A 15,010-nucleotide genomic window follows, 5' to 3' on the forward strand; every position below is an offset into this window, starting at 1 on the left:
TTTTCGGGGTGGCACAGGGCAGGGATAAGAAGGTTGGGGGACCTGTTTGTGAATGGGAAGTTCGCGAGCCTGGGTGAGCTGGAGGAGAAGTACGGGCTCCCCCCGGGGAACACCTTTAGGTATCTACAGGTAAAGGCGTTTGCCAGGCGGCAAGTGGTGGAATTCCCGCTGCTGCTACCATGCACGGTACAGGATAGGGTGCTCTCGGGGGCGTGGGTTGGAGAGGGGAAGATCTCGGCAACATACCAGGTGATGCAGGAGGGGGAGGAGGCCTCGGTGGAGGAGCTGAAAGGTGCGTTGGGGGAGGAGATCGAGGAGGGGACGTGGGCAGATGCCCTAGGGAGGGTGAACTCTTCCTCTTCGTGCGCGAGGCTCAGACTCGTACAGTTTAAGGTGCTGCACAGGGCCCACATGACCGGGACAAGGATGAGCCAGTTTTTTGGGGGTGAGGACAGGTGTGTTAGGTGCTCAGGGAGCCCAGCAAACCATACTCATATGTTCTGGGCATGCCCAGCGCTGGAGGAATTTTGGAAGGGCATAGCGAGGACAGTGTCGAGGGTGGTTGGATCCAGGGTCAAACCGGGCTGGAGGCTCGCAATATTTAAGGTTGCAGGGGAGCCGGGAGTGTAGGGAAAGAGGCCGGTATTCTGGCATTTGCGTCCCTGGTAGCCCGGCGAAGGATTCTTCTTCAGTGGAAGGATGCGCAGCCTCCAAGCGTGGAATCCTGGATCAACGGTATGGTGGGGTTTATTAAATTGGAGAGGGTGAAATTTGCCTTAAGGGGATCGGCGCAAGGGTTTTTCAGGTGGTGGCAACTGTTCTTGGAGTTCCTGGCAGAACGGTAGACAATGGTCAGCAGCAGCAGCAACCCGGGGGGGGGGGGGTCTATTTTATTTTTGTTTGTCTATACTGGGGGATCTGAGGGGGTGTATATATTTGCTATGTGTTAATTCGGGGTGTTAATTTATTATTTACGTATTGGGGGGAGGGGGGTACGGGCTTGTTTGGTTTTGTACTTCATTCTACTGGGTTCCTTTTACATTTTGTTGTTGATATTTTGTGAAAACTTTAATAAAAATTATTTTCAAAAAAAAATGAATGAAACTGCTATTGTTGCAGATATAAAACCCATTACACCGACTACCTCAGCTGCACCTAGTACGCCGTTACCCAAGATTTCAAAAGAAGCATTTGCTAAGAATCTTTTCCCTGCCTCGAACACTAAGCATGGCTTCACTCGGCATGCATCTTTGAATTACTTATTACAAAACATGGAGAATGATCAGAGGAAGATAAGCTCTGCACCGAGTAGCCCAGTTGGCAAAATCTACAGTATGTATTTCAGAATTACTAACTTATTAATGTTATATATACTCAATTTATGGTTAAATTCTTAAATATGTTTTTAAACAGATGCCATTAGTTTTGTCTATCTGTTCTAGTCCTATAAAACCAATTCATGCTAAATGAGTTTGATGAATATGAAATTAAAGCTAGTAACTAATTATTTTGTGAAGAGCTTTGTTATCAAGTTCTTATGAGTGTTCAGTCAGGTTTTGTTGTTTGACCTTCGTTATTTCGCTTTAGTGAAAATAAGTGATGGAAAAATGGAGAGGATGTGCTGATTTTCAATGAATTGTGCACTTTTGGGTTAACCATTTCAGCAGTTAGGACCATATAGAACAAAAAACAGCAGGAATGAACTGGTCATTTTTGGATTGGCAGGCTGTACCGAGTTAGGTACTGGAAGGATCAGTACTTGGGTCAGATATTTACAATTCACATCAATGACTTTGATGAATGAACTGATATAATGTCACAGTCATTAAGGACAGAAGAACGCTGTTCAACTCATTAAGTCCACGCTAGCTCTCTGAAGAGGAATTCAATCAGTCCCATTCTCCCATTATATTCCTATAGCCTAATAAATTTATTTTTCTCAAATGTGCATCCACTTTCCTTTTGAAAGAGTTAATTATCTGCACTTCCACCACGCTTGCAGACAGTGAGTTCCAGATCATTACCACTTGTCATCCTCCAGTCTGAAAAACGAGGTGAAACCACACCTGGAGTACTGTACTGTTTCACTCTCCTTACATTTGGAGGGATATACTTGCTTTTGAGGGAATGCAACAAAGGTTCATGAGACTGATTCCTCCAATGATGAGATTGTGTAGACTGGGCCTATATTCCCTGGAATTTAAAAATATGAAAGGTGTTTTTAGGTTAGGTGCTTAACAGAGGACGTTAGGAATTCTCCACCTAGAGAGATGATACTATGGATGCCCAGTCACTACACACATTCAAAGCAAACATTGATACATTTTTAGGTACTGAAGGATATGGGGATAGTGTTGGAAGGTGAGGGCAGCACGGTAGCATAGTGGTTAGCACTATGGCTTCACAGCGCCAGGGTCCCAGGTTCAATTCCCGGCTTGGGTAACTGTGCGGGGTCTGCACTTTTTCTCCCAGTGTCTGCGTGGGTTTTCTCCGGGCCCTCCGGTTTCCTCCCACAAGTCCCAAAAGACGTGCTGTTAGGTCATTTGGAGATTTTGAATTCTCCCTCTGTGTACCCAAACAGGTGCTGGAGTGTGGCGACTAGGGGATTTTCACTAACTTCATTGCAGTGTTAATGTAAGCCTACTTGTGTCAATAAAGATTATTATATTATTATTATAGGTATAGCTGAGGTAGAAGATGAGCCATAATCGTATTGAAGAGTGGAGCGGGCCTGAATGGCCTACTCCTCCTGTTTCTTATATTCTTGTGTGTGAAATTTAACAAGTTGGGGGGGTGCAATTTCTAATAAGCCTACTACAGAAATACAGTGCAGTTATGTTAACCAGTAGATTATGTGCAATTTTGATATCATTACTATTAAGCTGAACAGGGTTAGACTGAGGGAATCAAGAGAGAAGAAAAATACTAATTACATGTCATTCCAGAATCACTGTGGTCAACGCAGTACATCACTATTAAACATGGCGACAGATAACTATCTGAGCATGCTCAGAGATAACAGACACAGCCACTACAATGTTCTGCTGGCAGTGAGGCATCTTTGGTGGTATTGTGTCCTTTTTTTTCTCCATTTTTCCTCTCCAATCCACCAAATGAAATGAACATTTCTTCATTCTGCTTTAAAAATGCATATAAAGTATCATGCCGTATTAAATATGTGGATTGACCGATTAGTGATTTTTCTTTTCCCATTGAAAAGGTGATTCATCCAAAGCTGGATTGTACCCAAGTAAAATGGATCAGCTTGCTACAATCTGTAAACTTCAATTGGAAGCCCAATCTAAGTAAGTGCCAGAAATTCAACATTTGCACATCCTTGACTAGATTCTCAAATGCTATAATATGCAGATAATTTTAGACCAAGTATTTAAAATGATCAAAATCTTTCTAAGACACACTTGTAATCAAATTTCATTTGAATTGTGCCCATTTTAAACACACAAAAAGAAACAAACCGAGTCCTCTGTGAATCAATATTGCTTAAAACAGCTTTCTAAACTATTTTCCAGTGGAACCCTATTTTAATGCTTGAAAATAAATGTGAACCCAGACAACAGCAACAATAAATCAGCATACTAATATACAGCGTATAATAAAGTTTGCACATCGAAGATCAACACATAATACCGTGTCATATGAAAATCTGTTCTTGAAATGCTTGGTAAAATGTAGATATTTTGTTTACTCATGTAGGTTTCAACCTAATTCCATGGGCGGGGTTCTCCGATCCAGCGGCTAAGTGTTGACGCCGTCGTAAAACTCGAAGTGTTTTACGACGGCGTGAACGGGCTGCTCTCAGTAGCGATTCTGGCCCACAAAAGGGGCGGGCGCGGCAAGAAGCGGGGTGGGAGCGGTCCCAGACTGGCGGCGGATAGGCGCTTCACGCCAATGTCGCCGGAACGCGTCGCTAAAGGTGCGCAAACAACGCCAAGTCCCAAGGCCCGTAAGACGGCCGGCGCGCACTGTCCCGCCCCGAGGTTCAGGGACCACGACCTGGACACACACCTGGACGCAGTTGAGGAGAGGACGGCGATCCTGTGCCCCAGATGTGGACACCATCACCCGCGCATCACCGTCCGGTGTATGTGGAGGGAGGCGGGCAATGCCGTCAGCGCCGTGGCGCATACCCCACGTACCGGCGAACAGTGCCGGAAGAAGATGCACGACCTCACTGGGGCAGGCAAGGTGAGTACACTGTGACGTGCCCCTGGCACCACCGCCACATACCACCCACACATGTGAAAGGTGTCCCACCCCCCAGGGGGATGGCGCAACCCCCTACCTGACGCACATGTGCTGCACTCATCCATGCCAGGGGCTTTGGCCGGGTGCCCCGTGCTGCCATGCCATCATATACCCAACATCTGCGCTGCCTGCGTCGGACTGCCTAACACTGATGTTTGTTTCCGCCCCCCCCCCCCTCCAGGAGAAGACTGCCCACAACCACAGCGAGCGGGAGGGAACCGGAGGAGGTCCACCTGTACTGCACTCGCTCACCGTCCACGAGCAGAGGGCATTGGACCTCATAGGCAGAGCCGAGGACCGGGATGTTGCCGGCTATCAGGTCGGAGGCGAAACAGCAAGTGAGCCCCCTCACCCCATGCTCCCACTGCACCCCCCTCACCCCATGTCCCCAGTGCACACCCCTCCCCGCTGGCCGCCTGTCTAATGATACATACTGTCTTGTGTCTTACAGGACTAGCCGCCGGTGGTCCCGGCCATCTGCCATTGCAGGCCCACAGCCAGTGCCAGGCCCAGTGGCCCCTAAGGACGCATGCCACGGCAGGGAGGCCATGGAAGCCCGTCCACTGACACGGAGACCCAGGAGACTGAGACACAGAGGACGGACACCCAGGACACCAAAAGCCAGGACACGGACACCCAGGACCCAGATGCACAAGGGGACGGAGTCACAGAGGACGGACTCACAGAGGACGGACATACAGAGAACGCCAACCAAGAGGATTGACAGACCGGACAGTGGGTGCGACTCAGGGCCCATCGGGCCAGGGGTCGATGCAGGATGACCCCGGACTTTGGCTCCGATAACGACCTTGACTTCTCGGCACTGCTATTTCCTACACCATCCACCATCGCAGACACTATCACCTCGGTTGGGCACTTTAGTGATTAGGCTTCTGGGATACTGGTGAGCAGCCGAGCAGCAACCAGCTGCCGCCCAGACGATTCCTGAACTTACCAGACCCACCCATACACCCGATGGAGTTTGACACCCAGGAACTAGATGCAGTTTGACACCCATGGACTAGACAACGGGATGACGGCCGGCTTCCAGCAGCTGAAGACGCAGGTGGAGGAGTCCATCCGCGTCCAGGCGCAGAGAGTGCTGCCGGTCATGGCTGCCACCCAGGCCGACACCGCACGGCTGGCCCCCGCGGTGGAGGCGTGGCCCCCGCGGTGGAGGCAATGGGGGCAACGGTGTCGGCCATGGGTCAGGTTATGCAAGGCGTCGGTTTCATGTGCACGTGTCATCCATGGCCTAGGACAGGGCTGCCCTCTCACAGGCAGCCATATGCCAGAGCCAGCTGGACATTGCAGCCACACTCCTCAGTCTGGCTGAGTCTCAGCAGGCCATCACTGAGAGCATCGGTGGCCTTGCCCAGGTGATGGCCCAGTCTCAGCAGACCATCGCTGAGAGCATCGATGGCCTTGCCCACGTGCTGGATGGCATCGCACAGGCCCAGAGGGAGGTGGCGCAGTCCCAGACGGAGATGGCCCACTCACTGAACTCCATCGCTGCTGACATTCGGACCCTGGTCGATACCACAGTGGGCCTCCAGGACTGGCAGCGCCAGGTGTTGGTGGTGCCTTGGGGCTTGTCTCCGCTCACACCACCGTCCCATGGAGAGGCCCAGGGGCCACTGGGCACCCCAAGGGAGGAGGAGGGGCTAGGGCCTGTGCCGGTGACTCCCCCCATGCCGTCCCTGATGCATCTGGTGGGCAGCGGGCAGATCAGGGTGGCACCATGCCATCCAGGATGCCTAAGGAGCAGCCTGGCCCATCCAGGCCGGGCCGCCCCAGGAAACGAGTGCCGACGGGGAGCCAAGTCGCAGGGATGGAGTCCCAGCAGTCCGCCTCCACTCCTGCTGTACCGTCTGGAGAAGCTCACAGGCGTAGTGGTGGGGCCCGTAAGGCCAGGAAGTTAGACACCTAGTAAGTTGGCACAGGTGCAGGGCACAGTTTAGTTATAGGGGCTAGGGCACGTGAATATATCCTTTCTAATTAAACTCACCGTTACACCAATGCAAGCTGCCTCTGTGTTATATCCGATGCCTGCGGGGTCGGGTAGGGGACTGAGTGCCACTGTGGTCGAGGGGTTAAGGAACCTGAGCCCCGATGGGTGTATTGTGCGCCCGCCCCCCCCCCCCCCCCCCCCCCCCCCCCCCCCACCACCCCCGGACGTTCTCGCCACCCTGCCCCCAGCGGTTCGACAGAGCCATGCGATGGAGTGTCCAGCCTGCATACAAGGACTACCCAGGTGGAGGACGTAAATGTGCCCATGAGTCAGGCAGTGTCTGACGATTTTGAGCTCATAGCTCATCGCAGTGCGGATTGTCATCATCCTCCATGGCATCGAGCACATCCGTTTCCACAAGCAACTGTGTGAGCCCAGCCTGTTGTGCCGCAGGTGGATGTGTAATAGAGGGGTGTGGTGCATGAGGTCGTGTGGGAGGTGAGGGTGGTGGGTGGTACGCCTCATGGATGTTGTGGGAGGTGGGGGTGCGGGGTGGTGCCGTACAGTGGGGTCAGTGCCTGTGCTCAACGAGCCCCTACCACCTATTTGGTGAAACGTGCGGCGATCAACGCCTCACGTGCTCGCTGGCCTCCCGTCCATATCCAGCCCCCATGTCTAGTCGATTTCCCCACCCCCATCCTCCTCATCTGAAGAGCCATGCCCTTCCTCGAGCGCCCCCTCCTCCAGCACATTGCCCCTCTTCTGGGCTATATTGTGGAGGACGCAACAGACCACAACGATGCGGCCGACCGCTCTGACGGATACTGGAGAGCCCCTCCAGAGCGGTCCAGGCACCTGAAGCGCATCTTCAGCAGCCCAAAGCACCTCTCGATTACACACCTGATTGCTGCATGGGCCTCATTTTAGCGGGTCTCCGCGTCGGTCTGTGGCCTCCGTATAGGCGTCATCAGCCATGACCGCAACGGGTAACCCTTGTCGCCCAGCAACCAGCCCCGCAGCGGGGGGGGGGAGGTTTCCTCGAACATGGCGGGGATGCACGATTGTGCCAATAAAAACCCATCATGTACACTGCCCAGGTACCGGGCGCAGATGTGCAGGATCTTCATCTGGTGGTCACAGACCACCTGAATGTTCATGGAGTAGGTCCCCTTCCTGTTCATCAACACGTCCCTGTTCTCCACTGGTGGCTGCATGGCGACGTGAACCCCATCGATCGCCCCCTGGACCATTGGTATCCTGGCCACGGCTGCGAATCCCACTGCCCGAGCTTTCTGGTAGGCGTGGTCCACAGGGAACTGGATATAGCGGGCCGCGATGTCATACAGGGCGTCTCTCACTGCACGGATGCACCAGTGCACCGATGTCTGGGCTGGACAGGTCCCCGCTCGGTGACTGGAACGACCCCGTTGGGTAGAAGTTTAGGGCCACCGTAACCTTTTTTTTTTTCAATTCGTAATTTTTAATGTTTCGTACAAAAAACGTGTTATTAACTTCCCATCAATACAGCTTTTCACAAAAATAAAATGAACCATCCGGCCACAGACCGACGCGGAGACCCGTTAAAATGAGGCCCATGCAGCAATCAGGTGTGTAATCGAGAGGTGCTTTGGGCTGCTGAAGATGCGCTTCAGGTGCCTGGACCGCTCTGGAGGGGCTCTCCAGTATCCGTCAGAGCGGTCGGCCGCATCGTTGTGGTCTGTTGCGTCCTCCACAATACCTTGAGGGGGCGGGACTTTGAAGTTTGCTTACATAAAAAGGACCATTTTGATTTATTATGCGATTATTGGAATAGGGGCCGCTCGGTGACCGCCCAGCTAATATACATTCCTACACAATTTCCTTCAAATTGAATACAAAGAGAAAAAAGTCTTTAAAGATACAAACTAGGTGATCGCGTTTTATTAGTCACAATGATGAGACCCTGGGCCGAACAGTAGCGGTGTAGATTTGTGGAGGGAGGGGGTCAGAAAGCCGCCACTGCCGGGCATAAGCAGAGATGGAGCAGCAGCCGCCAGCGGACGGGGACAGGTTGGCCAATTATAATCTAGCTGGGAAAACACGAGGTTGGGAAATTAACGGATCTCCATCTCTCCCCTAAACAAAAAAAAATTAAGTAACGGAAAGGGAGGAGGTTGGATCTCAGAACAAGACCAAAGACTCAATGTCACTGGTTGTAGGAGCTGCGTCCTCCATAGCCGCTGCCTCCCCGGCCCCGGGAGTAGCCGTCTCCCTGGTGGTAGCCATTGCCCCGAGTTTCGTACTGCTGCGAGCCGTAGCCGCCGCTTCCTCGTCCGTAGCCGCCGCCGTCCCGTCTTCCTCCGTAGCCGCCGCCCGACTTTTTCTCGGCGTGGTCCACCCGGATCTGCCGCCCGTCCAGGGATTTTCCGTTTATCGCCTCCATCGCGTCGTTGCCGTCCTCGGGGTTCTCGAAAGTGATGAAGCCGAAACCGCGGGACGTCATAGTGTCTTTGTCTTTAATCACTCTCACCTCAGCGATCTGCCCGTACTTGGAGAAAACATCTTCCAGGGCCTGCTGGGGCCACCGTAACCTTGACGGTCATCGGGATAGCATGTCCTCCCCCTGTTCCACGCGGTGCCAGGTGTGCCATCAGGTGGCAGATATGAGCGACGTTTTCCCGGCTCATTCGGAGTCTCCTGCATGACCTGTCCGGCAGGTCCTCGAAGGACTTGCGGCGCTGGTAGACACGAGGCCTCATCGGCAGCCTCCGGTGCCGTGGCACCGCCTCAACCTCCACCTCCTCCTCTTTTCCCTCCGCCCCCCCCCCCCCCCCCCCCCCCCCCCCAATCCACGTCTGTATCCTCATCCCCATTGTTGGCCTCCTCCTCCTGCGCCTATTGGTTCGGCGGCTCTGCAGCCTGAGCGGATGCCACCTGGCCCCCTGCAGCCCGTCCCTCTGCTGCAGCCACCGCTGCCGTCACCTCCCTGAACCGCCTGCGCCAAAGCTGCCACAGGGCTGCATGCAGGGCCGCGCCCCCCGCCACAGCGGCCAACATCTCTGGCTGGTGCCCAAACATTATGATCTGCAGGAGAGAGAGAGAGAGAGGGAGGGGGGTGGGTAGACAACAGGTTTTACCATAGCGCATGGCTCCCTCCACAACCATATGCCATGGGCTTCATGGCCGCCTTGGTTGGCTGGTTACGCCACGCGTGCGCCACACACATGCATGCACACCCACCTCTGGCCGTACCCTCTGTGCCCAGACTCCTGTTGCACGTCCCTCATGATGGTGCCACCGATGGATGGCAGTGCCCTTGCTGGGGGCTGCCATGGGTGCGGCCCTGGACGTACCCGCCGATGAGTGTCGCTGGCTGGGTGCCCCCCCCCCCCCCCCCCCCCCCCCCCCACTCCCTCCGAGAGGTGTGCCAGTGCACAGGTGCCCATCAGCCTGGCCGCTGTAATGGCGGACATGGCTTAAGCACCGTCCTGCCATGGCGGCCCATTCCAGGCAGGCGGTGCTGTCCTGCCCACGCCCCCCACCGAACCTGGAGGCCGTCATCCCTTCGCCCCCCCAGCCACGGCTGTGCCCGTCCTGCCACCCGGAGGTCCCCCCACGCCGACCCCCTCACCTGCTTCTGGATCGTGTGCCAGCACGACTGACTCATTATTTTTAAAAGCATATTAGAACGGCACCGGCGTGACTGGAGTCATGCCATCGGGAATTCGGCCCATTCAGGCCGCAGAATCACCAGGGCCCCGGAGAATCGCTAAACAGACCCCCTCCGGCGATTCTCCGGGCCGCTCGGCGCCGATCACGACCGCCCCGTTTGGGCCTGTTGGGAGAATCGCAAAATGGTGCAGCCCGGCGTCGTGCGAAAAATCAGCGTGAACGGGGATTCTCCCAACTGCCGCAGGCTCAGAGAATCCCGCCCCACATTCCCCAGTGTCAGAATACTCAGTGAAGCCCTCCCCCACACAACAATCATCGCCCCCCCCCCTACACCCCACACACAATAATCAGCAACACCCAACATACACAGTAATTAGCCTCCCCCTAAGCTCCACACACAGTAATCAGCCCTCTTTCTCCCCTGCACACAATGATCAGCCCCTCTGCTCTCTCCCCAGCACACACAGCAAACAATCCCTTTCTTCTCCCTTACCCTCCCACACACACTCATCAGCTCCCACTCCTCCCTCTCATATACTGCAAACAGTCCCTGTTCCACCACCAACTCCCACCCCATTTTTGGTTAGTTGCCAATACCTGAGAAGCAGAATCCCCAGCTCAGGGTAAGGAGCTTGTATAACAGGAGCGGAAACATGGTAAGGTTTGAAGCCAACACTCACTTTCCTGGTTCAGGCGCCCCCCCCCCCCCCGCGATCAGTTACTGAATTACACTTGCCTGTCCCTTCCTGTACCAAGTTGCACACAAACCATCCCAAGCCAACTTGGTATTCACCACTAAACTTGTTTTCTGAGGTTAAAGAGCGCTTTGGGTTCGCCATCCGCCCCTTTCTGTTTAGCAGCATGCATCCAGTGAGTCTGGGGGTGTCCCTCCAGAATCTCCTGTCCACAGATATCATTGTTGCCATGTGTTTGTGTGGGGGGCCTTAAAGTATAACTGGAGCAACATGTTAAATGTTATTGAAGGATAACCTATTATTACTTGGTACAACATGAAAGGAAATTATATTTCAAATATTGTGCAACAACCATTTTTTTTTAAACAGTCCAGATTTTTGAAGTATGTATTTTTCTCTCCCCCTCAGCCTCAATGCCAGTGAACTCATCGCATCGCCATCAAAACCATGTTCCTCACAAGAGATGTCAAAACTTGATAACCCTCCTGGACTTGTTGAGCCAAAACTATGTTCTGGAGTTAATTCAGCAGTATTCCCTCAGGTTAAATCAACATTTCAGCCTCTTGGCGTGTTTCCTTTGATGCACGGACAGTATTCTTCTGTTTTACCAGTGATGTTACCTCAAAATCACTCTAGTGGATCTTATACAATATGTTTCCAACCTCCACAGCCAAGAAACCTGTCTGCACACCCCTCTGGCTTTCTGCAGTCCATCTCATTTCCCACACAAAAACAAATTGTAAGTCCGGATGATTCAAATTCAAGGAACCACTCCAATAAACGGACTGCTGAAGTGTATTCTGATGGGACGAAAACTGCGAACGACAACCAAAAGAGCAAAGCAGCCAAACGTGATACACTCCCTGACCGATGCCTGAAGCAATCCTCCACACGTGACATCAGCGAAATTTTGCATTCCAAAGCTGTAAATAAATCCGAGAGCCAGCCAACAAAGGATGTTGATTCATTAAAGGTAAAGTGAAATGATAAAAATGCACAATTGAATTTTTCAAATGGCCAATTCATGGTGATTTTATTTAAATAACTGCCAAGAACAATGGCCATTATTTTAACTGATGCCAACTTCTTTTTGTTGCAAATGGAAATTGCGAATTCCTTCCTCTCGCCCCCTAAACCTGTACTCCGCATCATGCAGGCCAACTGCGTTCCTGGCTGATCCATGGCTTGTGGCAAGCTGCCGAGGTGGCACTGAGGCATGTAAATTAGCCACAGGCTAGATTCCTGATTCTGTGTTCCTATCCAATGAATGCTGCGTGTACAATGGCTAACGACAATGTAGTGCTTGTCCAGAATGTCTTTAGGACTTTTTTTTTTTTAAAGGCTGCCAATGTTCATTGTCAAAGCATATATGAAAATATTGGCTTGGGTAATATATCTGAGCTGCCAATCATGAGATCTTCCAGAACCTAAGTGTTATTTCCAACACAGACCTCCCCCAATCTCAATCCAAAAGACTGTCTGCGGAATTCTCCGTTGGTGGGATCCTCCATAAGACATAGGAGCATAATTAGACCACTCGGCCCATCGAGTGAGTCTGCTCCACCTTTCAGTCATGGCTGATATTTTTCTCATCCCCATTCTGGCTTCTCCCCATAACCCTTGATCCCCTTATTAATCAAGAACCTATCTATCTCTCTTAAAGACACTCGGTGATTTGGCCTCCACATCCTTCTGTGGCAAAGAGTTCCACAGATTCACCACCCTCTGGCTGAAGAAATTCCTCCTCATCTCTGTTTTGAAAGATCGTCCCTTTAGTCTGAGGTGTCCTCTGGTTCTAGTTTTTCCTATAAGTAGAAACATCCTCTCCACATCCACTCTATCCAGGGCTCACAGTATCCTGTAAGTTACAATAAGATCCCCCCTCATCCTTCTAAACTCCATCGGGTACAGACCCAGAGTCCTCAATCGTTCCTCATACAGCAAGCTCTTCATTCCAGGGATCATTCTTGTGAACCTCCTCTGGATCCTTTCCAAGGCCAGCACATCCTTCCTTAGATACAGGGCCCAAAACTGATCACAATACTCCAAATGGGTTTTGACCAGAGCCTTATACAGCCTCAGAAGTACATCTCTGGTCTTGTATTCTAGCCCTCTCGACATGAATGCTAACATTGCATTTGCCTTCCTAACTGCCGACTGAACCTGCCCGTTAACCTTATTAGAATCTTGAACAAGGACTCTGATTTCCTAAGCATTTCCCCATTTAGAAAATAGTCTGCCTCCATTCCTCCTGCCAAAGTGCAAAACTTCACACTTTTCCACATTGCACTCCACCTGTCACTTCTTTGCCCACTTTCCTAGCCTGTCCAAGTCCTTCTGCAGCCCGCCCACTTCCGCAATACTACCTGTCCCTCTACACATCTTTGTATCATCTTCAAATTTAGCAACAGTGCCTTCAGTTCTTTCTTCCAGATCATTAATGTATATTGTGAAAAGTTGTGGTCCCAGCACAGATCCCTGAGGCACGCTACTAGTCACCGGTTGCCATCCTGCTGGCAGCGCACCCATGTCTGCGTGTTTCCCGATGGTGTGGGGTGGCCCACAATTGAAACCCCATTGGCCAGCTGCGGGAACAGAGAATCCGCTACCGGTGGGGGCGCACCACACTGGAAAACAGGGCTAGCGGGATGGAGAAATTACTTTGTAGGTTTATTAACAATTTGACAGAACTTGCAAACCATTTTATACCTCTGAAGCCTAATAGTTTTAAAAGTAATTTGAATCACATGCTAATCGATTCCATTTTAATGAGTGATGTGTTGTAAGATTTATTTAATTACCAGTGGTGGGTTATTTCATGCTGCAGGGCCTTGTAAAGTAGATGTGTCAACCAAGTAGTTGTGCTTTTAAAATTCTGATAAAGTAAGTACTGAAAATAGATCTTTTTTTTTAAAATTAAAATTATTAAAGTTTTTTAACACAATTTTTCTCCCTTACAAACAATAACCCCCCCACCCCCCGTAACAACAAAAAACGAGAAATCGCGCAGAGCAAGATATATACATGCTGAAAATAGATCTGGATGTCCAAATTAATGCAGTTGTGCTATAATCGTTTCCCAATGGTGTCTGTCATTTGAACTTGCATAAATTGTTGTGTCTTGGATTTATGCTAACTACTAAATATAGAATGTAAAACAGAGCAGAAATATTTCCTTCATTTCCTTTCAAGGGTCCATCGCCAAATGAAGATGAGCTTTTTGAGATTCATCAAGCAAGACTAAAGGCCCGCAGAAGTTTGCTAACTAACCGGGCTTCCCACGGGCATTGCATCTTGACCCAGAGTTCCTCAGTGCCCCAGAAGATAAGAGTCTCGGCTCTGAAAAACTAGAACACAGTGTTGAATGTTTCCTTGAAAATGAAGAAAAGTGTGGAATTATTTTGTCAGAAGGAAAAGCCACCACGGTAAAAGCTGTTCCTGTGGCAATTGCATTTCCTGCCCATCTTCACTCTGTGTCTGAGGTGAGATCTTGACTTTGTGAATTGATAGATGCAATTAGCAAAATGGACTCTCAGCCCACAAGCTGAAATTGTTCTTCTGCTGGAAATAGTTTTCGCTTTGTTGAGGTTTTGCTAGTACATGATTTCTATTATTTATCCTGATTGTCCCCGTTTATTTCTTTATTTTGCTCCAGACTGTACTGCCATCTGGATACCTCATCCCGTTACCACAGCAGGCACCTTTCAATAATTTAAGCAGCGGGTCTCCTGAAATGAAAAATAAATGTGTGTCCTCACCAGAGCACCAACTTTACCATTCACCATCATCAGGTTTGTGATTAAGGCTCCATATTCAAGCGATTCAATCTGTGTAATGCTTGTAATAACGTTTTTTCATTTGAAGAGGACAAAAATGAATAATTCTTGGCACAGCAATTCTGCTGGACAAACAAAACGGTCTTTATAACTGTTACATGAAATCGTGGAAAAGCACGGGTTGCTATTCTGCAACAACTTGCTGTTAATTTGCCAGAATACCTGCAATGTTTTGTTAATGTCAAAATTCAATTAAATTCCCTCAGTAGAAATGGTAGCCTTCGGTCTCAGACCAGATTTATGTATTCCCCCTCCCCAATGGAATTGTCACTTGTGGGGTGGAAAATTTGATGGACCAACCAAAGGAATCATCGACTTCAGAGAAGAATTCCTGAGGTTGGAAATCCCTGCCTTTTAAGCATGTGTTTTACTCCTCTTCACACAACCTTTCTCCTCTCCTGCAAAGCTATTTTGTCGGCTATTCTGTGATCCAAAGACTCAAATGCACCCACTAGGATTTCCACAGTAAGCTAAATTGTACAGATTGGATTGGATTTGTTTATTATCACGTGTACTGAGGTACAATGAAAAGTATTTTTCTGAAAGCAGCGCAAACAGATTATTAAGTACATGAAAAGAAAAGAAAAGAAAATGCATAATAGGGCAACACA

The 15,010-nt window shown here is 50.5% G+C and overlaps 1 protein-coding gene across 1 annotated transcript in view; it reads left to right on the top strand.

Annotated features, from left to right (window-relative positions):
- The window catches only part of e2f8 (E2F transcription factor 8), a 58,191-nt gene that overhangs the window by 36,805 nt on the left and 6,376 nt on the right, over nt 1-15,010 (top strand). The window contains 6 exon segments of the mRNA XM_072466714.1: nt 1,120-1,332; nt 3,221-3,305; nt 10,972-11,536; nt 13,756-13,837; nt 13,840-14,045; nt 14,219-14,354. Of these exon segments, the coding sequence (XP_072322815.1) occupies nt 1,120-1,332; nt 3,221-3,305; nt 10,972-11,536; nt 13,756-13,837; nt 13,840-14,045; nt 14,219-14,354 (1,287 nt within the window).

Source organism: Scyliorhinus torazame, chromosome 10, assembly GCF_047496885.1.
Source record: "Scyliorhinus torazame isolate Kashiwa2021f chromosome 10, sScyTor2.1, whole genome shotgun sequence".
In the NCBI taxonomy this organism is placed as follows: Eukaryota; Metazoa; Chordata; class Chondrichthyes; order Carcharhiniformes; family Scyliorhinidae; genus Scyliorhinus; species Scyliorhinus torazame.